This window comes from Macaca fascicularis, chromosome 16 (genome assembly GCF_037993035.2).
Source record: "Macaca fascicularis isolate 582-1 chromosome 16, T2T-MFA8v1.1".
Classification (NCBI taxonomy): Eukaryota; Metazoa; Chordata; class Mammalia; order Primates; family Cercopithecidae; genus Macaca; species Macaca fascicularis.
Genome location: NC_088390.1, coordinates 88,283,484 through 88,309,881, shown reverse-complemented (window position 1 = coordinate 88,309,881; position 26,398 = coordinate 88,283,484). Strand labels below are relative to the sequence as shown.

The 26,398-nt window shown below is 61.2% G+C and overlaps 3 protein-coding genes across 17 annotated transcripts; all 3 read left to right on the top strand.

Moving 5' to 3' along the window:
• Nucleotides 1-1,890: 1,890 nt before the first annotated feature.
• Nucleotides 1,891-11,095, top strand: MAFG (MAF bZIP transcription factor G). 4 transcript variants are annotated; one of them, XM_045376469.3, is made up of 3 exons: nucleotides 1,891-2,098; nucleotides 6,061-6,125; nucleotides 6,219-11,095. In XM_045376469.3, exons 2-3 carry the CDS (start codon nucleotides 6,090-6,092, stop codon nucleotides 6,669-6,671), a joined length of 489 nt encoding a protein of 162 aa, XP_045232404.1. In that variant the 5' UTR covers nucleotides 1,891-2,098; nucleotides 6,061-6,089; the 3' UTR covers nucleotides 6,672-11,095. The 4 variants fall into 4 exon arrangements, with proteins under 4 accessions (XP_045232404.1, XP_045232405.1, XP_015293448.1 ...); XM_045376470.3 differs by lacking the exon at nucleotides 1,891-2,098 and adding an exon at nucleotides 2,191-2,491; XM_015437962.4 differs by lacking the exon at nucleotides 1,891-2,098 and adding an exon at nucleotides 5,300-5,398.
• A 106-nt stretch (nucleotides 11,096-11,201) lies between these two features.
• SIRT7 (sirtuin 7) lies at nucleotides 11,202-18,020 on the top strand. Of its 5 annotated transcripts, none has more exons than XR_285571.5 (11): nucleotides 11,202-11,330; nucleotides 11,402-11,539; nucleotides 11,652-11,756; nucleotides 14,308-14,378; nucleotides 14,477-14,549; nucleotides 15,259-15,357; nucleotides 15,431-15,667; nucleotides 15,794-15,874; nucleotides 16,079-16,185; nucleotides 16,666-16,752; nucleotides 17,350-18,020. XR_285571.5 is itself a non-coding variant. In XM_005585279.4 (10 exons), exons 1-10 carry the CDS (start codon nucleotides 11,238-11,240, stop codon nucleotides 17,546-17,548), a joined length of 1,203 nt encoding a protein of 400 aa, XP_005585336.2. In that variant the 5' UTR covers nucleotides 11,202-11,237; the 3' UTR covers nucleotides 17,549-18,020. The 5 variants fall into 5 exon arrangements, 3 of the variants coding, with proteins under 3 accessions (XP_005585336.2, XP_073877052.1, XP_045232397.1); XR_012426342.1 differs by having other exon boundaries at nucleotides 11,652-12,600; nucleotides 13,504-14,378; XM_005585279.4 differs by lacking the exon at nucleotides 16,666-16,752.
• Nucleotides 18,021-18,509: 489 nt separating this feature from the next.
• Nucleotides 18,510-25,580, top strand: PCYT2 (phosphate cytidylyltransferase 2, ethanolamine). Of its 8 annotated transcripts, none has more exons than XM_005585275.5 (13): nucleotides 18,510-18,690; nucleotides 20,347-20,435; nucleotides 20,910-21,071; nucleotides 21,307-21,373; nucleotides 22,034-22,118; nucleotides 22,293-22,337; nucleotides 22,991-23,129; nucleotides 23,337-23,419; nucleotides 23,708-23,785; nucleotides 24,141-24,206; nucleotides 24,414-24,479; nucleotides 24,708-24,796; nucleotides 24,871-25,580. In XM_005585275.5, exons 1-13 carry the CDS (start codon nucleotides 18,602-18,604, stop codon nucleotides 24,980-24,982), a joined length of 1,170 nt encoding a protein of 389 aa, XP_005585332.3. In that variant the 5' UTR covers nucleotides 18,510-18,601; the 3' UTR covers nucleotides 24,983-25,580. The 8 variants fall into 8 exon arrangements, with proteins under 8 accessions (XP_005585332.3, XP_045232391.2, XP_073877049.1 ...); XM_045376456.3 differs by having other exon boundaries at nucleotides 24,610-24,796; XM_074020948.1 differs by lacking the exon at nucleotides 20,347-20,435.
• The last annotated feature ends 818 nt before the right edge of the window (nucleotides 25,581-26,398 follow it).

Here is a 26,398-nt window from a genome sequence, read left to right as displayed (position 1 = left end):
GTTTCCAGGGACCAGTGCCCCAGGCTGTCTGTGGGGAGCTGGCCACGAGCCACTGGGGAGGTGACATCTTCATGCAGAGCCAGTGCTGGCCCTCACTGACCATGGAACACCTTGGGCTCTCTAGGATGACGAGGAGACAGGTCCTGGGGGTTTGGCTTGGACTGTTTCCACGAGGCACCTCCCTTCCCTCAATACCCTTTCTACAAGCCACTGTCTGCTACTCTGCAGATGACCTGGGACCCCACCTACCCCAAGAAGATTCTGGGGTGACGGGCAGCAAAGGAGCCTGGGCAGTCCTCGAGTGTCCTCCTCAGCCCATCCCACCCATCTCTATGACAGTGCGGGGGCGAGGGGGGGGAGCGAGGCTCTGTCCCAGGAGTAGAAGACAGCACCACAGTGAGGACGATTCATAAATCCGTTCCAAGTCGGCACGGAGGGTGCAAATGAGAGCGGGCTCGACCCTGTGAGGAGGAGTCGGGGTGCGGGAGTGAGTGGGGACAACCTGGTGAGTGTCTGCAGCGGGTTGGGGGCTGCCAGCCCCAGGCCAGTCACCCCTGGCTCCTGACGGCACCGTGGCTCCAGCTCCCGCTGTGTGGCACCGAGGGCGGGTCCTGAGGAGACTGGGGGGCCCGCCAGGTCCCCGCTGTGTGGACCCGGCCCTCACAGCCTAGCAATGCACGACTGCACACTCCCACGAAGCAGGATGCCTAGCAGCTCAGGGCGCCCTGCCCAGCCAGCCCAGTGTGGTGCGGTAGGATGAGGACGGGAGCAGGGAGGAGAGGCAGGAAGCGGGGCTGCACTCCCGGCCTCAGGGCCCCGTGTGCTGTTTTGTACACTACGGTTGAGGCCTCGGAAGCCACGCCAGGACCGTATCATGCCCCTAGAGCCTGTGAGACTCGGGCTGTGCCCAGAGCAGGGGGTGCACGACCCCGACGACCAAGGACACCACCATAAGAACCACATGCAGCCCCACAGCGCACATGGCGACAAGGTGCTGTGGGGCTGGGAGGACTTTCCGGGGTCTGGCAGGGACGGGCGGAGGGACGCTTCTGAGCCTTACACCGCACGGCTTCGGGACTCCGGGGCCGGCCTCTGTCCACCTGCATCATTCACGGACGGAGCCCAGGAGGACCCCACAGCCTGTCCCCGCCCCTTCCTCCCCGCTCACCTGCTGGCGGGGCGGCCACCCTTCCCCTCCCCGGCTTTACAGCTGCGAAGGGAAGAGGGTGGAGAAGAAAGTCCAGACACGGGATCCCCCGTTTCCCTTCCTCCTGAGTCCTCGACCCCTGCCGTTGGGCATCTCCAACAAGCAGCGAAGTCTTCCCCGGGCGGAGCTCTGGGCACACGTGGCGCAGGAGGGGTCCGGGCAGCTCCGGGTCTGCTGCGGGGTGGGGGGGATCGCCCCTCGCTGCTGGGAGCTGCCAGGCCGTTCCCGCCCCGCGCTTCTCTGGGACCCCCGACTTGGAATCGCGGGACCCCGGCGGCGCCGTCCTGACGCAAGAGCGCCTCCGCGTGGCAGGGCCCAGGCCAGCGCCGCCACCACTCGAGGGGGCGCACGCAGAACCTGCCCTAGCCCGGGCACTCGAGCTGGAGAACGCCGCCGGCGTCTGCGAGCTTGGGCAGGGGCCCTGGAGGGCGGGCGCAGGAGCCAGACGAGGCGCGCTCGGGCTGCAGGACGCCGGGGGCTGGGGGTGGGGACCTGGCGCTCTGGCCGAACGCCCAGGCCCGGCCCGTGAGACGCCGACCGGGGCTAGCGCAGCCAGTGTTGCCAGGGACAACGGCGCGCGGGTTGCGCATGCGCAGTTTGCCCTCCCGCCGCCGCGCCTTCCCCTTTAAGCGCCGGCCGGCCGCGTCGCCGCTTCATGAATGGAGCCCACGTGACCAAACATCATGTGACGTCTGTGGAGCGGCGGCGGCGGCGGTGGATCCCGAGCCTGGTCCGGCCCGGCCTTCCCAGCGCGCTCGGCCCGGCCCGCGCAGGCGGCGAGTCCCCCGAGCCCCGGGCCCGGACCCCTCGCGCCGGTCCCTGCCCCGCGCGGCCTCGGAGCGCGCGCGGCCCCGCCCCGTCCCAGCCTCGGCCCGCCGGGCCCGCAGTGTGGTGAGTGCGGCGGCGGCGGCGGGGGCGGCGCGGCGGGGGCGGCGGGGGCCGAGAGGGCGCGCGGGTTGGGCTCCTCCCGGAGCTAGGTGGGCGGCTGGAGGCCCGGTGGCGGGGGCCGCTGGTTTCGGGTCTGCCGCGCACCCTGCTGGCGGCCCGTGCCTCGATTTCCCCAGCGGTCAGGAGCCAGCTCCTGCCCCTGCCGCCTGGGTGCTGGGGGTGGGCCGCGGGCGGCGGCGGACCCGCGGAGCTGGGCGAGTGCGGAGCGGACTCGGAGACCCGGGCGTCCTGGAGGGAGGGGCACCGGACGGCGGGAGGAAAGGGTGGGGTCGAGTGAGGCGCCCGGGGGTCCGCGCCAGGGCCCGGCGGCCCGGCCCGCAGCTGCTGATTCATCAGGTGGCCGCGTCAGCGCTCCCCGGGCGCGGGGGTCCGCGACGAGCCCGGGAGGAGGGGCGGCGGTGGGGGGGCTGCGGGGAAGACCTTGCCCCTGGCTCGGGCTCGGGTTCCGTCAGTCGCGTGCCAGAGCCCGGAGGGAGACTTGCTGAGTCATCAGCATGAGGTCACTCGGTGCTTAAGCTGATATCGGAGGGGATTGGAGCGAGGGGCCTCGGGGATTAAAAGGCCGCCAGCGGGAGGTGGGAGGGAGCCTTGGGGATGTGGGAGGGGGCCAGGCCCGGCGCCTTGGGGTGCCTGTTTAAGTGAGCGCCGAGCGATCCAGTTGAAGGCAGGGGTGCTTGAAGAGGAAGTGGGGGTGGCTCGCTGCAGGTGTTCTCCCGGGGTCAAAGGTGAAGCCCCGGGCGGTCCACCCCTTCCCGGGCGGCTCTTTTCCGGCAGCTGGTCCTGGTCCCACGTCTGGAGCAGTTTCCCAAACTGGGAAATAGTTCCCTGAGTGAGGGAGGGGAGGAGCTTCGGTGGGCCGAGCTAGCCAAAGGGGAAGTCAGCTTTTCCTGGGACTGGCCTGGTTGGACAGCCCCTGGCTAGAGATCCAGGCCCTGGGAGAAAGAGGGGTGTGTGTACCAAGCCCTGGGTGACAGTGGGTTGGGTGGGGAGGAAGCAGGGGCAGCTCTACCAGGAAACGGCAAGGGGGAGGAAGCAGCCCTGCCTCTCTCCCCAGCTGGCGCTGGAGTCTGGGTTGAGACTGTAGGTGGTGGGAGCTTCAGGGTGCCTAGCCTTGGGGTGCGGCAGATGGGCTGGTGTGGATGGCACAGGGTGGCAGAATGCAGCTCCCAGTCACCCCAGAGTTGCCCCTACCTGAAGTGGGGTCTCAGTGTTGTGTGAAGTTAGCAAAGGGAGTGGCCCTGCTGGGTGTCTGGCCTGGCGCAGGACGCTTAGAAAGTGGCAGCCTGGGGGCGATGTGGCCAGAGCCACCTTTCCTTGGGTGTGTGGAGATTCACGAAGGTAGACTTCCTTTGCCCAGGAGTTTATGGCTGGGTTAGGCCACTTTGTGGTTTACCCTTAGTGATCCTCCCTCCGCATCCCCGTGTGCACACACACACATGCACACACACACACAGTTCCACTCTCAGTGAGCCCTGGGGCTTATAGATTCCAGATGTTTCAATGCTTCCGCTGACCTTTGACCTAGAGTTTGATGCCCTGGGAAAATTTCGGGGTCCTGGAGGGGCGTTTATGTGCATCTTCTCAGTCACTTATGCATCAGTGGAAACTAAGTTTTAGGTTCTGTTCAAAGAGTGACGTTCATGAACTGAGAGCTTATGGAGCAGAGACTATGACTGCCAGGGAGTTTCGGCCACTGGGCTCTGCAGCCGATCGGGCTGTCTTTGTTCAGGCACGGGAATTTCTACTTTAGCCAAAGGAGACGGAGCTCCCAAATCTCTCTCGCTTTCCTGGCTCTCAGTGTGAATGGGTGGACCAGGTACCCTGGCAGGTTGCGGGGCCTTGACCATCTGTGCCTCCTGTGTGAGGTGGGCTTAGCCTTTGTGGGAGCAGAGGGTGCGTGACAGGACCCAGCTCTGGCCAGCCTTGAGGGCTGGAGGAGGACTGGGGTTGGGGCAGCTTCTCCTCAGTCCAGCTCCTGGGATCCCTGCATCGTCCCTCTGAGCCCAGCTCCTGAGGCTGTCTCTGCTCTGCGTGTGTCCGTGTATCCGGGTTTGCCAGAGGCCGGGCCAGGAGCCTGGAAGCACTGGCTGTGCTCAGGCCTGCCCCTCCCCCGCCCCAGGCACACCTTTGATTAGGAGGCGATGGGTTGCGCTTGTGCTGAGTTCAGGCCTTCTGCGGAGGGCAGAATCTGTCGAGGAGGCACTTTTCCGTGTGATCTCTTCAGGAAGTCACCGCTGTCATTGTGCTTAGCAGCAGGCGTGGGGGCGATGGGGGTGGGAGAAGCTGGGGCCACGGCAGTGTCTCTGCACCCTGACTCAAGGCTGGGGGCCTGTCTCCTGAGGCAGTGTCCTGCCAGATGTGTAGGAAAGAGCTCCTGTGGGCCTTCTGACCTCCAGCTCAGGTCTTCCCCATCCTTTATTTGGAAGAATCCAGTGGCTGGAGTCTTGGGACCTTGCTTCTGAGCTGGCTTGACTGTGGAGAGGGGTCTCTGGCCTCCCCTCCCTGCTCTGGGCTTGCAGCCTCACGTCCTGGTCCAAGGCTGGGTGAAGTGGAGTCTTGACCCTGGTGAGAGTAAGAAGCCCCCCAGCCCATAATCTCCTGAAATGCTCCTGGCTGCTCTGGAGGAGACTCCCATCTGTCTGCATCAAACCTGGAAAGTGGGGGATGGAGCATGGGGTGGGGTCCATGCCCAAGGGTCTGGTGGGAGCTGGACTGAGCTGGGAATCCCAGATGGGTTTCTGGGATGAGGTGCACAGAAATATCCGTAGCAAGAAAGTGAGAGCGGAGTGCTAGAGGGACCCGAGTGGGTGAGAGTTGATTGTTTAGTCCAGCCTCCCCAGCACTTTTGTTTTTGCTCCCTGACCCTGTGGGAATTGACCCGGGGCAGGGACCAGAGAGCAGGCTGCCACTCGGAGGGGCCGACTCCACCAGCCTTCAGTTGGGCAGGCCCCGGGGTGGCTCACTGTGGGAGCCCTTGTGAAATACCCTGGATGGGGTGGGGCAGGGGCTGCTTCCTGCAACCCAAAGCCACAGGATGGTTACTCCATCAGTGGAGGAGGCAGACTGGGAGGGCCGGAGGGGCCTCGGGCCAGGCTCCTCCCAGCTGATGGCCTGCCACCTGGAAGGTGGGGGAACTCCCTGGTCAGTCCTGCCAACAGACCAAAGCTAGATGGACGGCCCACCCTCAGCTTCTCAAAGTTAGGAGACTGGGAGACTCAGGGTTCCCTACAGCCTCCTCTCTGGGTAGGTCCCCAGTGGGGCCCCTGTGCACCCAGGGAGCAGGGGGCTTTGTCCCAGGCCAGCTCAGGGGAGGTGGTTGTAGGAGGTAGGACCCTGGAAGATGCACGCACAGGGTCACTGGCTGGCCCTCACCTGCTATTGGTCAGGCTGGCCTTTCTGGCCCCCAGCAGCTCGGCTGCGGCTCTCCTGGGGCGCTGTTGGCTGGCGGGCCCAGGGAGTGCGGGCGCGGCGGGGGAGCGGGAGGCAATGTGCTGAGTCAGCGTGACTCGCCAGGAACAGCCGTGCTCTGGGGCAGTGCTGGGGTTATTTTTAAAGCTCCCGGCTTCCTTCTAGGCCTGCCTCTCCCGCGTCTTATTCCTTCTAATCTCTCCCCCGCCCCTTGTCTTGCGCCTGCCTCCCTAACAGCCTTCAGTTCCGCTTCTCCCATCAGACCTTCCTGACCTCCCACCTGGTTCTCTGAGGGTAGGGTGGACAGGAAGCAGCTCAGCCTAGCCTGGGAGAGGCCAAGGGCTGCCTCCGATCAGGTATTGGGGGCTGGGCACCTGGGCTGGGGGCTGGGCACCTGGGCAGCAGGCTGGGGTGGGCTGTGCGGCAAGGGCTCTGTGAACTGGGGTGGGGGGCGAGGGTGGTCTCCAGGGTACTGACCTCTGCTCCATGTCTTGCAGAGAGCGCCTGCTCGCTGTGCCCCCGGGTTATGACGACCCCCAATAAAGGAAACAAGGCCTTGAAGGTGAGTGGGCAGGGACAGGAGCCTTCAGGCCCGGGGTTGGGGGGCACAGTGGGCATGCCCGCTTGGCCTGTGACCCTGTGCCCTGTGCCCCAGGTGAAGCGGGAGCCGGGTGAGAATGGCACCAGCCTGACGGATGAGGAGCTGGTGACCATGTCGGTGCGGGAGCTGAACCAGCACCTGCGTGGCCTGTCCAAGGAGGAGATCGTCCAGCTGAAGCAGCGCCGGCGCACGCTCAAGAACCGTGGCTACGCTGCCAGCTGCCGCGTGAAGCGGGTGACGCAGAAGGAGGAGCTGGAGAAGCAGAAGGCGGAGCTGCAGCAGGAGGTGGAGAAGCTGGCCTCAGAGAACGCCAGCATGAAGCTGGAGCTCGACGCACTGCGCTCCAAGTACGAGGCGCTGCAAACCTTCGCCCGGACGGTGGCCCGCAGCCCCGTGGCGCCCGCCCGGGGCCCCCTTGCCGCCGGCCTGGGGCCCCTCGTCCCAGGCAAGGTGGCCGCCACCAGCGTCATCACAATAGTAAAGTCCAAGACGGATGCCCGATCGTAGGGACGCGCGTCTACCCAGGCGGGTCTTTGCGGGGCCACTAGGCACATGGCGAATTCGGCTGCCCTGTCCCTCTGTTTCCTTCTCTTCTCTTTCCTCCCTCTCTTCCCCGCCCTTCTCTCTTCCCTGCAAAGCACAACCTGTACCCCAGGGGCGCCGGGCTGAGCCCCTTTGATCTCGTCATTGTCGTCGTGTGTTTTGTATGTTGGGATTGGTCAGTTCGGCGGTGACGTGGGGTCGCGCCAACCCCTTTTGTACCAGGGCCATGCAGTCTTGGAGTCCAGAGTTGGTGCTGTGGGAATGGACTTGAGAGAGTTGCGGGAGAGAGAAGGAGAAGGCACGCTGGGCCTCACGTGTCCCCGAGCAGTGAGGGTTCCAGTGTGCCCTCCACTCCCGAGTGGCCACAGGCTTGTGGGCTGGGAAGGATTCACTCTCTTTAGCCCCAGGAGGGCAGCTCAGCTTAGCCCAGCACAAAGAGATGGGCTCTGCTCTGAGAGTAGGGCTGCCTTGAAGGCCCTGATGGGTGGACCACCAGCCTGGGCACAGTGGTGCTGGGGGCGTGCAGTTGGGGCCAAGGGCTGTGCGCTCAGGCCTGACCCGTTGCACTGAACAAGACCAAATCGCTGGCTGTGCACTTACGTGAGGGTGAGTCCAGTGTGCCCTGCGATGGGTCCCGTGTCACTGTTTACATGACCTATTTGTGTGGTTATATAGCCCTTTATTTAAAAGAGAGAAGTTCCTTTTACAAAGTTATTAAATTAATTATATGTTTAAAAGTTAAAGAAAAAAAGAGCTGCAGAGTATTTATAAAACTGTCTTTTAGAAAAAAAAAAAACAAGCAAGAAGACCATTTGACCATATAAATGGAAAAGGGAAGAAAGTATAATAGAAACTTTGCTAGTTAAAAAAAAAAGAAAAAAAAAATCCCTTTCTTGTAAACTTACGGACAACTCTTTGTGGCTGTTGGAGTTTAGTTTTTATATACACAGAGTTATCAGACATTATTTATAAAACTTAGTTTAAAAAAAGACAAAAAAAAAAAAGCCAAGCCGTGAGCCGACCAGAAGGCCGTCCTCTTTGATATCTTTTGCAATTGTACCGAAAGTGACTTACTCCTCTGCCCTTCCTGCTTCCGTCTCTTGCCGGTGCCGTGGTGTCGTCCGTGCCTGGTGAGGTTTTGTGCAGCGGTAAAGTGCTGGTGCTTCTGGTGACCTTCGACCTGTGGGTGTCACTTCTTGTGTCAGTTTTCCTGTGTTCGTTTTTTGGGTTTCGTTGTGCTTTTGCTTCTGCTGGCTTGCCGGACCTGGGCTGGGGTGCCAGGTGGCACCTGCTGCGTCAGAGCTCAACGAGTCTGTGCCCTCCACCTGCTCCTGGTCCCTAGGAGGTGAGACGTGGGGTTCTGTCACACTCCCCCCCGACTGAGCCTTGGCTACATCTGTGTCTAGGGCTTGGGCTGATCTGGTGGCCGGGTAGCTGAAACTGGGGGCCCCTTGGGGCCCCCCCACACTGCTCTACACCCACCACCTCTGGCCTTGGGTGGTGGTGGTGCAGGGACCAAGGAGTCACTGTGGGTGGCCACAGGGCTGTGGCCAAGCGTTCCCTGGCTGTCTTCCTCAGGCCTCAGTTTTGTTCCGATAGGCTTCATGTGGGGCCTCAGCCGGGGAACCCCTGGGGCCCGCACCGTGGGCTGCAGGTTTCGCCGCCTACTTGATCCCTGAGGTCTTTCCATGCTGCGGGTGGTGCTTCCAGGCAGAGTGGTTGGGGGCCCACCGGGCAACCCTTTCTTCCTTGTCCCTGCCTCACTCAGAGTCTTGGGAGCGTCCACCAGTGCAGACAAGGGCTACAGTCTCCAGGGCCGGTCTTGTCCCTCTTCTCCGCTGGTCCACGCTGGCAGCTCTTGGCTTTGGGCCTGCCTTCTGCCTCCCTTTGGGATCTGTCTTCCAGGGATCAGCTGCTTGGCTTCTGCTGGAGGTGCCTCCCTCTGGGGGCCCAACCTGCCTCCTGCTCCCAGTTCCTCACCAGAGGCTGCTGCCCTTCCTGGCTGGGCTCAGGAGGCTCCTTATAGGCATATGACGGGGAAGGGGTGCCCCCACCCACCTCCAAGAGGCTGCAGCCCCGTGTCTGGCCATGTGAGCCTTGGCCTTTCACCAGGGCTGCTGGTTTCTTCTCTGTGGGGCCCAGACTGCTGTAAAGCACACAAATGGGGGCTGGTAAGATGAAAAACTGGCCTGACGGGGCTTAACCCTGTGGGTGGTGGGATTTTGATCTAAGAGTTTGGCCTGGTGTGCCCATGAGATGGGAACAGGGATGTACCATCAACCCTTGTCATCTTCATGAGCTTTTCTTTGCTTTGAGCATTCAGAGACAAGTCCTGTTGCTACCTGGGTCAGCCTGAAAATGGAAATTCTGGCTGTTGATTCATGTCATTTAGTGACTTCATCCCCCTCCCCTCAGTCTGATCTTGTCTAAGTAGAATCCAGGCGTTAGTTGGAATCATAAGTATCCATAAAGAAAACGTCATGCTCTGCCTTGGAGCAGGGATAAACAGGCGCTCCCTGTCCTTGTGCGGCCCCCACTTTTGTCCTGGCTGCGGGTGGCCCTCCATTTTGAGCACCTCTGCCAGGCTGCAGACCTGGAGGCAAAGGGAGTGCGGAAGAGGAGGGTGTAAGGGTCGGCGCGTGTGAATGGGAGGTGCAGGTGCTGAATGGGAGGTGCAGGTGCTGAGTGGGAGGTGCAGGTGCTGAATGGGAGGTGCAGGTGCTGAGTGGGAGGTGCAGGTCCTCGGTGCGTTGGCAGAAGAGGCTTCTGGAGTTTCGAGGCCATACCTCCTTTCAAGAGCTTTGGATTTGGAGCGACTTCCCTGGGTCTAGGGGAGTGTTCCTGTCCCCTGTCAGGCCAGCCCTGTGGAGCCACTCTGCCCCTCTTCCCCTTCCCCTGGATTTCCTGACGTAGATGCTGTGTTCATGTGCAGATGTGAATGTGCTGTCCTTCTGATCTCTGTTAATCCCGCTTTCCTACTGAGAGGGTGGTGGTCTCTTCTCACCTCAGTTTTTCTGACACAGCGAATCGAGGGCTTTGGCCAAGGCCAGGTCTCTCAAACTTGTCCGCCAAGTAAACCGTGATATATGTCTTCCCTTCCACCTTGACTTTGCCCCAACTCCTCCTTTATCCTAACATGGACACTCAGATTTCAGAGGACTACCCAGCAGGGACAAGTCACCTCTCACCTGGAGAGTGAGGCCCCTGGCTGCTGCTCTGGGTGGCGCTGGTGTTGCTGGGGCTTCAGCTCTTGGTGCACGTTTCAGATAAGCATGCACACTTCTGACCGGTGGTCAGGGCCCGGCCCACGGCTCTGAGCGGCTGCAGCCTGCTTTGGGACGATGGTCAGGTCCCATGTTGTCCCTGCTGCCTCCCTCTGGAGTGGCCACTTGGCCAAAGCTCCCATCCACATCTGGAAAGTCTGAGCTGCGGCCTGCTGCACCGTTTCCGCTCTGGGATCTTGTGAGTTACTTTTTTAGGCTGTGGTTTGGTGAAAGGAACCAACACATTAACGATTTTTCCCCCCAGAAGCCACTGAATAATTCTTTTTGGTGTATTTTTGCCTTCCTGTTGGCTGTCTGGCCTTGGAGCAGGTCGGGAGAGTGAAGTACATAATCAGTGCCACACAGAGGCAGGGCATGTCTGAGACTGATGCCTGTCCTGCCTCTGGCCTGTGTCCTGGGTGTGTGCCGTACCTGCTGGGCCAGTCCCACACATTTCCACCCTGCCCCTGGAGCAGCAGCTTTGATACCATGGGTGTCCCTTGAGTCTGAGCTAGAGTGTGTCCCTGATAAACTGTGAGACCTCCCTGTTCTTGGTGACCCCAGTTGGGCTTTGACCCCTCCAGCAACCTTGTGTCCCATCCCTGCCCTTCCTCCCACCCCCTCAATCTGCTAGTCCCTGAAGCCTTTAACCAAACGGGAGTGGGCACAGAAAGCCTTCTCCTGGCAACAGGACAAGGGCTGCCCGCGTGTCCAGCCCTGTTGCTCTCCTGGCACTGAGAGGTGGATCCAAGCAGAGTTGATCAGTCCCCCTGCCAGCCCTGCCTAGGTCTAGCCAGGGGAGGTTGTGTGTGTGTGGGAGAAGACCCCGGGATGTGCTGGGGTGGGATGGAGGTTATTAAAGATCTAAGTGAGGAGGGGCTGGGGTTTGGATGCGGGGTGAGGCCCGAGCGCTCACACTTCGTGTAGGGCTGGCAGGGGCCTGACCTCGGGCAGGGCAGTGGCCTTGGTGCCCCACCCCTGCCCTGCGCAGTATTTATTGCTAAATTATTGTCCAGGAGGGGCAGCACTGGGCCTGGCCCCCCGGGTATTTATTGCTGTACATAGTGTATGTTTGTGATATATAAGGTTTTCTTTATTTTGTATATGATCAATAAACCTTTTAAAGAGACTGGCAGGTGCTTCTTTGGGGCGACGCGGCGGGCGGAGCCGGAAGAGGTGGGTGGGGGCGGGACCCGTCTTGCGCATGCGCCCTGAGCGCGGCCTGCCGTGTGAGGCGGAAGCGGAAGAGCGGGTCTCCAGGGGAGCGATGGCAGCCGGGGGTCTGAGCCGCTCGGAACGCAAAGCTGCGGAGCGGGTCCGAAGGTTGCGGGAGGAGCAGCAGAGGGAGCGCCTCCGCCAGGTACGCCGCCGTCGCTCCCCGGTCCGGCTATGCCCGGCCCGCGCCGCCGCTCACCGCCCGCCTGCCCGCAGGTGTCGCGCATCCTGAGAAAGGCGGCGGCGGAGCGCAGCGCCGAGGAGGGCCGGCTGCTGGCCGAGAGCGCGGACCTGGTAACGGAGCTGCAGGGCCGGAGCCGGCGGCGCGAGGGCCTGAAGCGGCGGCAGGAGGAGGCGAGTTCCGCGGGCGGCGGCCGCGGGCGCCCCCGGTTTCGGGAGCAGCCGGGGCGACGGGCGGTCCCGGGTGGGGCGGCCCGGGGCGGTGACCACCCTGGCGTCTTGGCAGGTGTGCGACGACCCGGAGGAGCTGCGAGGGAAGGTCCGGGAGCTGGCCAGCGCCGTCCGGAACGCCAAATACTTGGTCGTCTACACAGGCGCGGGAATCAGCACGGTAGGGAGGGAGGCGGGGGCGGACCCCAGGACGGAGTACGCGCTCCTGTAATCGCGAAAAACTCGCCTTTAAAGCAGCTTTAAGGTTTTTTCCCTTTCTTAGAGAAACACGAAATGACCAAAACTTACCTAAGGTAAACGCTTTTTAAACGCTTAGTTTGTGGTACAGCCAGTTAAAAACAGGCAAGGAGCAGAGATACGAATGGGCTGTAGTAGCTGACTGCTCGCAGTCACCCCCAGGTTATGTGGACAGAGCTAAGCCCAAAGCTGTCGTGATTCTCCACTGTGTTCTCTCCATGTTGAGGGAAGATAAGTAGAAAGTGACACAGTAAGAGCCGGAATACACCAGGTGAAGAAGAGAATTGCATTGTGTTTTGAGAAGTTTCACTGACAAGTTATCCTGGGCTGTGGGACATCACTAGCTTTGAAAGTGTAGCTGGCACGTCGTCCATCTAGTCCGATGGGTGAGTGTGGAGTGCTGGGCATGCGTAGGCGTAGCAGATCTGAAGGCCAGGTGATTTCTGTTCTCAGGAAGCCTTTAGGTGACAATCAGGTATGTGAACAAATAAGCATAATGTAAAGCTGGCTGTGCTGAATCACTAGAACAAACCCAGGCACACACTATGTGCTCTTGGAGTTGGGAAACCTACCTGGGTTGGCTTTTTGTGGGAGGTAGCCTTGATTGGGCCTTGAAGGATGGGTGAGATTTACAGGAGAAGGTGGGAATGAGGCACTCCAAGCAAAGAAGAGCAGAGGCTTAGCAGGAAGAATGCATAAAGGGAGTGCACTGCTGACTCAAATACCTGGAGCCCTGGCGTTTGGTCTCCTCCCTCCACAAGTCACATGTAAAAGTCCAGTCACGCTGGGCGCGGTGGCTCTTGCCTGTAATCCCAGCACTTTGGGAGGCTGAGGTGGGCAGATCATGAGGTCAGTAGTTCAAGAACAGCCTGGCCAACATGGTGAAACCCTGTCTCTACTGAAAATACAAAAATTAGCCGGGTGTGGTGGCAGGCACCTGCAATCCCAGCTACTCAGGAGGCTGAGGCAGGAGAATCACTTGAAACTGGAAGGCGGAGGTTGCAGTGAGCCTAGATCGTGCCACTGTACTCCAGCCTGGGCGACAGAGCGAAACTCTGTCTCAGAAAAAAAAAAAAGTCCAGTCATGTAATTATGTAACAGTCATGTGATCTCTTATGGAGCTTGCAATGGCAACTAGAAGCACATGCAGCTTGTGGATTTCATCTGAGTGTAACTGAGGTTTCTATCTTGAATGTGACTGTCCAAACCACTGCCGGGGGATGGTGCATTTTTCTGAGTTTAAGCAGGAGTCAGGAGTCCCCAAAAGGGAACAGAAGGCACCTTGATATCTTCTGTGCCCTCTCTGGCCTCAGTTTGTTTCACAGGATTGAAATCCTGGAAAGTTAGATGCTTATCTCATCTGGAGAAGTTGTTCTGCCTTTTTTTGTTTGTTTGCTTGTTTGTTTGTTTTGAGACGGAGTCTGGCTCTGTCGCCCAGGCTGGAATGCAGTGGCGCGATCTCGGCTCACTGCAAGCTCTGCCTCCCGGGTTCACGCCATTCTCCTGCCTCAGCCTCCCAAGTAGCTGGGAATACAGGTGCCCGCCACCACGCCTGGCTAATTTTTTGTGTTTTTAGTACAGACGGGGTTTCACCATGTTAGCCAGGATGGTCTCGATCTCCTGACCTTGTGATCCACCCACCTGGGCCTCCCACAGTGCTGGGATTACAGGCATAAGCCACCGCGCCCCGCCTATTCTGCCTTTGTTAAGGTGGAGCGGGAACAGTCAGCACTGGGACGTGAGAATAGACAGTTGCCTGCCCCCACCTAGGGATTCACCTTTTTTTTTTTTTTGAGACGGAGTCTCGTGCTGTTGCCCAGGCTGGAGTGCAGTGGCTGGATCTCAGCTCACTGCAAACTCCGCCTTCCGGGTTTGCGCCATTCTCCTGCCTCAGCCTCCCGAGTAGCTGGGACTACAGGCGCCCGCCACCTCTCCCGGCTATTTTTTTTGTATTTTTTAGTAGAGACGGGGTTTCACTGTGTTAGCCAGGATGGTCTCGATCTCCTGACCTCGTGATCTGCCCGTCTCCGCCTCCCAAAGTGCTGGGATTACAGGCTTGAGCCACCGCGCCCAGCAGGGATTCACCTTTTGCTAAATGTGTGAGCCGTGGGCTCGGCCCTGGGGGCACTTAGGAACATGACTAGTCTTCCCCTGCGGTGTGGAGGACACATGTGCCACAGAGCCCAGCTTTGTGCTCGGTGCCAGAGAGGCTTCCGGGGACAGGCAGGGCTGCGTGCAGCCTGGAAGGATGAGCCAGGCCAGGCGGGAAACAGAAGTCCAGGTAGAAGGGAGGAGCCGAATTGGGGTGCACTTCATATGGGCTCAGGCAGGTCAGCCTGTGGAATGAACAGATGCCAACATGCAGGCCGGCCTGGAATGTGGCAGGAGTGACAATGGCTTCCCATTTCTGGGAATTCTGCCAGTGCCTACGGTGGTGCCTTTTTACTTGGCTTACTTTTTTTCTCGACATGCAGGCAGCATCTATCCCAGACTACAGGGGCCCTAATGGAGTGTGGACACTGCTTCAGAAAGGGAGAAGCGTGAGGTAAGTGGGACAGGCGCGGCCTCCCATATAGGCTGAGCAGAGGCAGCATGGGCCTGAGCTCCGGCTGTCCTCACCTTGCCTTCCTTTCTGCCTGGCAGTGCCGCTGACCTGAGTGAGGCCGAGCCAACCCTCACCCACATGAGCATCACCCGTTTGCATGAGCAGAAGCTGGTAAGAACCCTGGGTGGCTGGTACACTTGCCTGGGACCAGGCAGAGCACCTTGGTGCGCAGTGGGCAACTGCATTCTCCCTCCGTCTGCCAGTTGACTCCCATCATGAGCACCCACCAAGTGGGTTAGGCCCCAGATTTGATCCTCCCATGCTTCCTCTCCAGGACAAAAGGGGAGCACCCCCTCTGGAACCATCCCATCCACAGCCAGCCTCAGCCCCAGAGCTGCTGGTGGTCTTTCCCCTTTGTGATTCCATTGCATTTTTCTGTGGACCTCAGAAGCCATCCTAGTTACAGGGGAGGCTTATAGGACATCTCTGGGGACCTTCTGCTGAACACCCTCAACCAAGGGGTGTAGGGGTTGACCTGCCTAGGTCCCGAGGCACCTGAAATGTCATGACCCAAGAGAGCATGGATCCGGGGTGGAGTGGCCCTTGCCAAAGCCCTGAGCCACTTCCCATCCTTGCCTTGACGGTGCAGCGTCTTGCCCTCCCAGCCACTCCAGGTGCATCAGGGCTGGAGGAGGGACATAGCCCCTCCCCACCACAGGCCCTCTTGAGTCCTGGTGGTTGGACCTGTTGTGTGTTTTACTTTCTAAGGCTCTCTGCGGGGTTGGAGCTACCCCTGGTCTTGGGAGCCACTGGCTGGGCTCATAACAGCCTCGCTGTGGCTGAGTACTGACCTCGCCGTCGCCACCCGTCTGCCTTCCAGGTGCAGCATGTGGTGTCTCAGAACTGTGACGGGCTCCACCTGAGAAGTGGGCTGCCGCGCACGGCCATCTCAGAGCTCCACGGGAACATGTACATTGAAGTGAGCAGTCCTGCGGTGACCCGGGGTCTCCATGGGCAGGCGGGTCCCACTCACTGTGCCCTCTTGCCTCCAGGTCTGCACCTCCTGCATTCCCAACAGGGAGTACGTGCGAGTGTTCGATGTGACGGAACGCACCGCCCTCCACAGACACCAGACAGGCCGGACCTGCCACAAGTGTGGGACCCAGCTCCGGGACACCATTGTGCACTTTGGAGAGAGGGGGACGTTGGGGCAGCCTCTGAACTGGGAAGCAGCGACTGAGGCTGCCAGCAGAGCAGACACCATCCTGTGTCTAGGGTCCAGCCTGAAGGTACGTGCTGATGATACCAGGAATGAGCCGAGCCCCCGCCTGCCCGAGGGTGTCCAGCTCTGTTGCCCAGCACTTTACAGACTTGTCCCCTGTGTGTGTGCTGTGTCTGTCTGTCTGTTTCCGCAGGTTCTAAAGAAGTACCCACGCCTCTGGTGCATGACCAAGCCCCCTAGCCGGCGGCCGAAACTCTACATTGTGAACTTGCAGGTAACTTGGGTTCTGAGAGTCACATCCTTAGACCTGGGTCTTAGAATGCAGAGCTGGAGACACCCCACACCCATGCACCAGGGCAGTCTGATAGGGCCCCCGTGGGTGCTCAGGGAGCACTGACCGAGCCCACGGGCCGAGGCTGACAGGCCACCAGGAATGGTCGGGCTGCTCTTACTCTCACTTGGCTTTCCCTGTCCTCAGTGGACCCCAAAGGATGACTGGGCTGCCCTGAAGCTACACGGGAAGTGTGATGATGTCATGCGGCTCCTCATGGCCGAGCTGGGCTTGGAGATCCCCGCCTATAGCAGGTGAGTAGACCATTGCAGCAGCCCGCTTCCCTGCACCTCTGTGTGCTGGGCCGTGTCTGTCTTCTCTCGTGAGCTGAGCGTGGAGGAAGCTCTGAGGTGTTTGCAGCGGTGTCTGAGGCATGACTGAAGCGTGGTGGTCTCCAGAGGGCCTGACCTCAGTGGTTCGCGGAGACCCTGCGTGTGCCACTCCTGCCCTGGCTGATGTGGCACACACAGTCCCCGCGGGGAGAGGGATTCTGCCCACGTGCTCCTGCTCCAGGCCTCCCCGTGGAGCTCTTCAAGATGCCTGGTGGGAAGCATCTCGAGGGGACGAGCACTTGGCAGCTCTGGTCAGACAGAATCTGTGTGCTTGGTTTTGGGAGTTGGCGTACTTTGGGAAAGCTTAAACAGACTGTGCCTTAATACAGAATTTGTGATAATTTAGACTTGGTGTATGTATTGAGTAAAAAGTTTACACTCTCTTTCTCTGTGAATTTTCAGGGTCTTATAGGGGAAATCAATAACTTCTTTTAATCAAAGGGTTCAAGAAATTAAGGATCCCTTCACCTTCTGGGCCTGGCACTTCTTGTATGTTATGTGTGTGGTGTTCTGTGATGTGAGCTATCGTGTACTGTATTTTTTTTTTTTACATTAATTTAGCTCATTTTCCTTATCAGTGCGTATCTGTATCTTAAGTTATGATCTGTGGTTCTGCATCTCAGTCAGACACATGCTTTCTTCACGGTGTCGTCTGTAGGCCACGCCTCCCTAGTCAGCTGGGAAGGGGGAGAGGGTCTGGTCCACCTGCCCCTGGCGGTACAAATGGAAGGTGGGGCCCAGAGTTGCTAGTGACTCATCCCTGGAGACGGAGGCAGCCCTGGGGCCACTGCTGCCCTGTCCTGTGTGTGCACGCTGCTCAGTGGTGGACGAGGACACGGAGTTCTGAGGAGACCAAGCTAGTGTGGGTGCTGACCTTTGAGTCACCACCTAAGAGGTGACCTCTCCCGCATCCGTTCTGCAGCTTGATAACAATGAAGCTGCTACCAACCAGAGCCCAGCCGCAGTGGACACAGGGGAGGGAACGGGATGGGAAGGCAGGGACCGCAGGCAGCTTTCCCGAACTGGGGCGGGTGTGGCTGTGAGAGGCTCCCAGGCCCGCCTGATGCCGCTTTCCCTTTTTGGCAGGTGGCAGGATCCCATTTTCTCACTGGCGACTCCCCTGCGTGCTGGCGAAGAAGGCAGCCACAGTCGGAAGTCGCTGTGCAGAAGCAGAGAGGAAGCCCCGCCTGGGGACCGGGGTGCACCGCTTAGCTCGGCCCCCATCCTAGGGGGCTGGTTTGGCAGGGGCTGCACAAAACGCACAAAAAAGAAGAAAGTGACGTAACCTGGCGCTCGATGAAGAACAGTTGGCACTTTGCAGATGGCCAGCGTCACGGTGAAGGCTGGCTTGTCCCCACGGGTCTAGTGAGAACTCTTTGGGGATGACGTTTTCACCGTGACATTTTTAGCCATTTGTCCTTGTGGAAGCCCCTTGCACTGCTGCGGTTGTCCCCTGATACGACTTGGCCATGGAGGACACCTGCCCATCCGGCCTCTATGTCAAGGGGTGGCAGCTGCACCTTTCTGTGAGAACGGAACTCGGGTTATTTCAGCCCCGGCCGGCAGAGTGGAAGCGCCCAGCGGCCTTTCCTCACTCGCCAGGCCAGTCTCAGGGCCTCACCCTATTTCTACTACTTAACGAAAAAGTGTGAAAACTTTATAGAACCCTCTCTGTACTGGACGTGCGGCAGAGGGGTGGCTCCGAGCCTCGGCTCTATGCAGACCTTTTTATTTCTATTAAACGTTTCTGCACTGGTTTCCAGTGTCCCCAAGTGGTCGGCGCGGGCTCCCCGGGCTCAGGTCTGCTGCCTGGCAGCGCGGTCTTGGCTTAAAACCCGCTTGGTTGGAGAAGGGACAACTGTAGATTATTGTGCCAAAAAATAATCAGAAAAAAACTCCCCTGGTTGGGACAGCGCCCCGTGGAGGTTCCCGGAGGTGGCGGCGGTGGGACGCCCCCTCGCGGCACTGCCCGGCCATCCCAGCACCAGGTGTGGACGGTGCGGAGAGGCCAGGTGTGGGCCGGAGGCGGGTCTCGGGCCGCGCGGCACACGCCATTGGCTGTGCGTTTGGAGGGGGTGGGACTCTGTCAGGGGCTCACGCCATTGGCCGCGCGCGGAGGTGCGGTGGGGCGCGGCGCTCGGGGGTGGGGCGCCGGCCGGAGGGCGCGCGGCGGGGCGGGGGCGGTGGGGGCGGGGCTCGGGCCGAATGGCGCACGCTATTGGCCGTGTGCAGCGGGTGAGGCCCGCGTGACGGCGGCTGAGCGTGCGCCTGGCGGGGCGGGTGGCGGCGCTGGAGTCGCCGGGAGCTGCCAGGCTGTCAGCGCCGCCGCTGCGGGGCCATGATCCGGAACGGGCGCGGGGCTGCAGGCGGCGCAGAGCAGCCGGGCCCGGGGGGCAGGCGCGCCGTGAGGGTGTGGTGCGACGGCTGGTGAGCGCGGGACCGGGGCGGGCCGCGGGGACGCCGGGGCCGGCTTCCTTCCGGGGCGCCGCGCCAGCCGTTGCCCGGGGACCGGGCCCGCGTTCTGGGTGGCGTCCTCGTACGGCGTGGGCCGGGGCTGGAAGGCTGCGGGGCGCGCCCGCCGGGAGGGTCGGGCTGCGGAGGCTCCGCGCCCTGCCGTGGGCGCCCCCGTCTACCCCTGGCGGAGGCCCCGCCCGGTCACGCCGACCTCCGGTGCAGCCACCGCGCTGAGATCTGGAGCCACGGCCTCCCTGCTTCTTCGTAACCACCAGCAACCAGCTTGGCCGGCTCCGGTCCAGGGGTTCCCCTGGCCTCCGGGCGAGCGTCCCTGTAGCTGGACATCGGGTGTGACCTGCCTGTCCGGGACCCGCAGTGAAGCCCGCGGGCTCCCGGGTCCTCCTCCCCGGGGCTAGAATGCAATCGGTGTTCCCTGGCCAGTCACACAGAGGGCATTGTTTTAAGAAAAGTTTGGGGTTGTCAACAAGTGAAAGAAAGATGACCGTTACTGATAATTTGCTACCTCTGACCCTTTCACGTGCCTGCCGCATGGAATCCCCGAAGCAAGCGCCTCTGATTAGCCCTTCCCAGGAGAGCAGGCAGGGCCTTGTTCCCTGTGTCTGAGTCACCTCTGGGAGAGGGAATGTGGCTTTGTGTCAGTGGACTTTGACCTTGCCCTGACCAGGCCCCAGCCCCATTCCAGGCTGTGGTCCCCTGGCCTAGCCTCTGACCCCTCCTCCCCTCCAGCCTGTCCAGTGGGTACATGGGCCCGCCAGACTTCACCCTGCATGTCTGCTGGGACTCCGTGCACTGTGGCAGGGGTGCTGGGAGGAAGCAGTGGTGTGCAGTGGAGCAGCTCTGCACTGTGTGGGCTGCCAGGGTCACACCTCTCCTGGAGAGGCAGGGACAGCTTTGTCCACTCTTGAGGGGATGGGCAGCTGCTGTAAGGAAGTGGCGAAGAAGCCAGGGCAGCGGGGCCCAGTTGGTGGCAGGGCTGTGTAGCTTTGGGCTTGAGAGTTCACATGTTAGCAGACCCAGATTTATGAATGAAAACTCTAGAACCAGGTGGCAAGGCAGTGGCTGTACACCCTTAGTGTTAAGCCTGGGGAGCTTCAGAGGCCGTCGGGGAGGAGGAAACAGGATTTTCAGGGCGATTCCCAGGGTTTTATTTTGTGGTTGGATTTGTTTTGGGTTAGCCCCAGGGACTGTTTGCTTATCGTAGTCTAGGATCCAACCCTACCCCAAGAGTTAACATTGGCCTATTTTAAAGTGACTGCCCAGGGCAGTTGATATTCGGTGAGGGAATAGGACACGTGGCCCTGCAGCTCACCGTGGGCTCCAGTCTGTCCTGCACCCACCAGTCCTCTAGACCCAGCCAGGCCTTGACGTCTCTGCCCCCGCCACCCTTTCTAGATCTGGCACAGGGGTCCCACTGTCAGGCCCAGGAGCCAGTGGGGTGGAGAGCTGAGCACCTACATCTTCTGAATCCTAGTCCCAGGGCTCCCAGCAGCAGCTTCTCAAAGTGCTTCCTAAGGAGTCCTCAGAGGAGCAAAACTCGGCCCCTAAGCCACAGGGCCACCTGGCCCCCACCCTTGGCACAGGCACCACCCACTCTCTTTGTCTCCACAGCTATGACATGGTGCATTACGGCCACTCTAACCAGCTGCGCCAGGCACGGGCCATGGGCGACTACCTCATCGTAGGCGTGCACACTGATGGTACGCACAGGTGGCCTCGCCCACCCACGGCCCCCCAGCCCTCCTGTGGGTTGCGCCCATTGACTGAAAGCCTGCAGGCCTGGGCCGCCTTGCCAGGGCTCAGCTGTAGGGGAGAGCACTGTAGGCTCACCCAGCTCAGCCCCAGCTGAGGATGGCCTAATGCCTTTCCCATCTTGCACTTCCTGTCCCAGCTAAAGAGAAGGGGCACCTGCTCCCCACCACTGCCAGCGTGGCTCCCAAGCCTTCAGGGGCTGAGCACCTGCTCTTCAGAAGGAACCTCTGCCTTTGCCTGAGACCCTCACAGGGGAGACAGCCACCCAGTTGACCAGCACTAGTGGGCTAAGGGCCAGGCAAGAGAGACAGCCTGTCCCCACCGGCCCTCTTGTGTGGCTACAGCTGGGTGCTGGGAAGGGGCCTCGTACGTGAGCAGCCAGGTGGGCTGGGTCCCCAGTCTCCTTGTTGTCCTTTTCCTAGAGGAGATCGCCAAGCACAAGGGGCCCCCAGTGTTCACTCAGGAGGAGAGATACAAGATGGTGCAGGCCATCAAATGGGTGGACGAGGTGGTGCCCGCAGCCCCTTACGTCACTACGCTAGAGACCCTGGACAAATACAACTGTGACTTCTGTGTTCACGGCAGTGAGTGGTGGGCCTGGGGCCTGGGGGCATCAGGTGGCTCAGGATCAGATCTGCTGGTGGGACATCTGGGAACAGGGGGCCTCCATGCCCTTCGAGGATCTGAGATATTTCTGGGCCCCTACCTAGAAATGGGCACGCGGGCACTAGGGCAGGCCAGGGGCTGAGAGGGTCCTGGGCTCTGAAGGGTCTGATGGCTTTGGGTTAAGGTTCCTTGTCCTTGTGTGTCACTGCTTAGATGACATCACCCTGACTGTAGACGGCCGGGACACCTATGAGGAGGTAAAGCAGGCCGGGAGGTACAGGTGAGTCTCCACCGTGGACCTGGCCATCCAGGGAGCTGGACACAGGGCCCCCTCCTGGTTCGTGCTTTGCTATTTCCTGGGAGCCCGTGAGGGGAGCGTCTGGGCCCTGAGCCATGTTCCTCACTCCAAGGACCGGGAACTTGAGGGATGGAGGTGCCATTGTGGGGTGGCCTGGAGGCCCTCACCATTTGGTGCTGCAGACCCGTGGCCTCAGGGCTCCAAAGGAACAGCTTTGTGAGGTGGCAGCTGTTGAACTCAGGGGACGTGGCTGGCACTGCTGCGGAGCTGGCACTGTATCTGAATTACCAGACGAGAATTCACTCGGCTGCAGATGCTCAGCGTTCAGGACGTGGGCGTGAGGGAGGCGGGGAGCAGAGCTACTGCCCAAGTGCCCGCCCTCTCCCCGGCATTGCACACCTGAGCCCCAGCAAGGGTCCTTTTCCGTGCTCCTGTCACTCCCTTTAGTCAGTAAAAGCGTGGAAGCCTTCCCCACGTTCCCAACCCAGGTTTTGTTATAGCCTTGCGCAGGGAGGGGACCCTCGTCTTTGGGGCAGCCGTGGGTTCTGCCGCAGCAGGGCCGCTGGTGTCCCTAGTGGTGGTAGCAGGAGACAGCCTTCCAAGTGTCCCAGGCTGAGACCCCACTCCCGCTCTGTCCCCCAGAGAGTGCAAGCGCACACAAGGGGTGTCCACCACAGACCTCGTGGGCCGCATGCTGCTGGTGACCAAAGCCCACCACAGCAGCCAGGTGAGTCAGGGGCGGAATCCCCAAGGCCCCTGGGTCAGGGTCGCCAGGGGAAAGGAGGGGCACCTCCCTGCCCCCTCAGGGCCCTCCTGCCCACTGCTCCCCATCCCCACCCGGTCCTGGGGTGGCCACGCCTAGAGGGCAGGCCCCTCAGCGCCGCTCTGCCCTTCTGTGCAGGAGATGTCTTCTGAGTACCGGGAGTACGCGGACAGCTTTGGCAAGGTGAGTGCGGCCGTGGAGGGGAAGCTGAGCGCGCAGCTGCAGGGGGCTCCCCCGGCCACCTGTCCTGGCCATCCCTTGGGGAGAGGCCAGCCCAGAGCCTCACCCTCCTCCCTCCCTGGCACTGACCAGGCACTGACTGCCAGGTTCGGCCGACTGGTGGACACTGGGAGGGAGGGCAGGCAGCGGTGGTACCGGCTGGCCGGTCACGGCAGCCACTGCTTGGAGGAGGAGCAAGGACTTGCTTGTGGACAGGTGTTCTCTAACCAAGTGGCCTGGCCTTCTCTCCCTTTGTAGCCCCCTCACCCGATACCCGCTGGGGACATACTTTCCTCAGAAGGATCCTCCCAGGTGACCAGACAGTGGTCTCAGGGTGCCGGGTCCCTCCCAAGGGCTGTGTGCAGTAGCCGCCGGGCTCCTTGCCTCCTCCTGGTGGTCACTGGCTGGGCTGAAGTGGTGTCAGCTGTGGTGCCTGCTGTGGTTGTGGGGTGGCACCACAGTCCTGCCTGACACCTGGCCTGGCAGTGTGTCCCCCGCCCGAGGTGACTGGCTGGAAATGGGATTGCTGGCAGGCGACAGCTGAGGGTTTGGTGACCCGGCGAGGGCAGGACCTGGGAGGCCTCCCCAGCCAACCTGCTCCCTCTCTTGGCTTGCAGTGCCCTGGTGGGCGGAACCCCTGGACCGGGGTATCCCAGTTCCTGCAGACATCTCAGAAGATCATCCAGTTTGCTTCTGGGAAGGAGCCCCAGCCAGGGGAGACGGTCATCTATGTGGCTGGCGCCTTCGACCTGTTCCGTATCCTCTGAGCCTCTGCTGCTCCCTACGTGTGCCACATGGGGTGGGACCTGGGGGCCTCACTTTGACTCCTGGGGCCCCAAACCGGGCTGGTTTGCAGGGGAGCAGCTGTCGGCAGGGAGGATGGTGGGGAGGCCCTTGGGCATGAGCTGTCAGGGAGCTGCTCCCTGTCATCTCCCTCCCGACTGCTTCTTAACCTGGGCGCAGACATCGGGCATGTGGACTTCCTGGAGAAGGTGCACAGGCTGGCAGACAGGCCCTATATCATCGCGGGCTTACACTTTGACCAGGTCACTGCCCTCTTGCTCCCTGGGCCCCTGAGCAGCTGATGGGCCCTCGAGGGGCCCTAAGGGTTGGTGTTGGGTGCAGGTGGTCTCTAGGAGGAGGCCCCAGGTGAAGTCAGAGGAGACCCTGCGGCGGGGGTGATCGTGGGCTTCTGGGGTCCAGAGCTATCCTGTCTGGGGCATCCCCACAAGGGCGGGCACCCTGCCCGACTTCTTCCCCTGAGGGTCAGCTGGGAGGGGCACACCCTGTCCCCCTAGGGTTTCGGGGCTGAGCCAGCCTCACTCTGGCCACAGGAGGTCAATCGCTACAAGGGGAAGAACTACCCCATCATGAATCTGCATGAGCGCACCCTGAGCGTGCTGGCCTGCCGGGTGAGTGGGGCCAGGAGCCAGCCCAGGGACGGGGACATTCCCACAACATCCCCCCACCAAGAGCCTCCCTGAGCCGGGGCAGGGGGCTTGGGTCCTGGCAGAGCCGCACCCAGCACCCCGAGCTCTGTGGCACATGCCCAGACTTGTTTGTTGAGGCAGGAGGGGGGGAGGTCGGGTCTCCAGGTGCTGTTCCTTCTTGCCTCCTGGAGGAGCCCCAGGGGTCCTCAGCCTGCCCAGCCTATCCCTGCTACTCACTGGAAGCCCCGCCCCATGTCTGGGCCATCTCCCACCACCCTGTGGCCCTGGCTTACCAGTAGCAGGGACCGAGCAAGTCTTTCTGCTACTGTCCCCACAGTACGTGTCCGAAGTGGTGATTGGGGCCCCGTACGCAGTCACAGCAGAGCTCCTGAGTCACTTCAAGGTGAGGCTCTGCATGGGCTCACCTCGTTCCCACACGGGCTGGGAACACGGGCGGGCTATGGGCTCCTCCTACACAGGGCCTAGGAGGTGCCTGGGCTGAGGAAGGGGCAGGGTCAGTTCTCCCAACCCCCAGGGCCTGTGCTGGGCTGTGGGTGGCTATGGCAGCTGCCTCCCCGGGGAGGGCTCCTGACCCCCACTCCTTCTCCAGGTGGACCTGGTGTGTCACGGCAAGACGGAAATTATCCCGGACAGGGACGGCTCCGACCCATACCAGGTGGGTCATGCTAGCCCTTGCTGGGCACAGGGGTTGCCATTGTCACCTCCCAGCCATTTAATGTCTCACTGTGCCTACCTGGGAAACGGGCATGGTGGCTGCAGCTGCTCTGACTACACCACTCCCACAGGACCCTGGGCACTGGTCTCCCTCTGGGGCAGGGCACCAGATGGGTCTTGGGGAGGTCAGCAGGGACCTTCATCCCGCTCCTCCTCTCCGGACCCCCAGGAACCCAAGAGAAGGGGCATCTTCCGTCAGATTGACAGTGGCAGCAACCTCACCACGGACCTCATCGTGCAGCGGATCATCACCAACAGGTGCAGCTGGGTGGGGGCACCTCGGAGCCGCCTCGTAGGCGCTCTCCGCTAGACTTACCCTGCCCTCCCCCCAGGTTGGAGTATGAGGCACGAAATCAGAAGAAAGAAGCCAAGGAGCTGGCCTTCCTGGAGGCCGCCAGGCGGCAGGCGGCGCAGCCCCTGGGGGAGCGCGATGGCGACTTCTGACCTGGCGGAGGCCCCAGCCGGCCCTCCCCCTGCTCTGCTTCTGCACCTTCTGCATTTGGACATAGGACTCTGCAGGGCCGCCCTCTCTAACTGGCCTGGCTCTGGAAGGGCTGGTGACGACTCTGCCTCCTGCCTGCCTTCGAGGTGCCTGGTTTGCAGCAGACTCTCCACCCTTTCCAGCGAAGCTGCTCAGAGAGGGCGTCCAGCACAGTGGAGAGGCCGGCAGTGAGACGGGCAGACGGCACCTGCAGCCCGAAATGCAGCACTCCTGCGTGCGCCCCCACCTGGTCCCCGGATGTCCCCACCACCTGGACAGAGGCCACACTGACTGCCCACCCAGCTGTGGCGGGAGGTGCAGAGCGGAGGGCTTTAGGGAGCAGCGACTGCGGTCACCCCTTTAGTTCTCTGGGTGCAGACCACAGCACCTCCCACTTGGCATCCCCCAACACGGTGTCCTGCCACCCGGCGCCGGCTCCAGGAAAACACGCTTGCCTTCATTCCCGGCAGCTTCGCCGCTCTCCTTATGGACTCTGTTCTGTTTGTACGTGGCTGATGTAAATCTCTTTGGTACAACTGAATAAAGCCTGGTGGCACTGCTGCGTGGGGCTCCCAGCCCTGCTGGGAAGGACCAGGGAAACACCCAGCAAGCAGAGCCTCTTGGCCCTGCCCCGACCATGCACCCAGCAGCCGGGTGTGCAGTGGGCAGCCTGGCAGTGAGTGAAACCCCGGCCTCCAGCCCTCCAAAGTCAGGGGCCACCCCCTATAGCAGGCGATGCTAGAATAGGAAGCAGAGCTGGGGCTGAGGCTCCTTGCCCCTCGGCCCCTCCAGGGGCCATGGGATCTCTGTCTCCTGCACGCCTGTCAGGGCCTGCCTGGAGCAGCCCAGAGGCTGAAGAGGCTCTTACTGCAGCCTCCGGGATGTGTTTGGGGAGCCCATAGATTGCCTGGTCTCGCCGCACTCAAAATGAGGCTTATGATCAGGACTTTTTTCAGCCCCACACTCCCCTCCAGAATGGGCTCTGCCGCACAGCACCTGACCCACGTGGGGCCTCCAAGGGCCTGTCCTCTGCTGTTGTGAGGTCGACCTCATGACCCAGCACAGGAGCCGGAGGCGAGGTGCACATGAGGCTCTCCACAGCCCAGGAAGGCAGCCTCTCACCCGGCTCTCCGAGCCAGGGGCCAAGGTGTGAGGGGCACAGGCCATCCTCATGCTGTCAGGCCCCTGCTTTCAGAAGTGGGGTGGTGCCGATGCTCCCACTCAGACCCCTGGGCTGCAGGGTCCCCTGAGCAGAGGCACCAGCCACTTCCCCATAGACAGATTGGTGCGGGACAGGGGCTGCTTGGGCCGCAGGCTTGGGGAGGGTGGAAAGGTCCCACCTGTTGCTGCCTGGGCCCGGAAGTGGGCCTGGCCCTGTT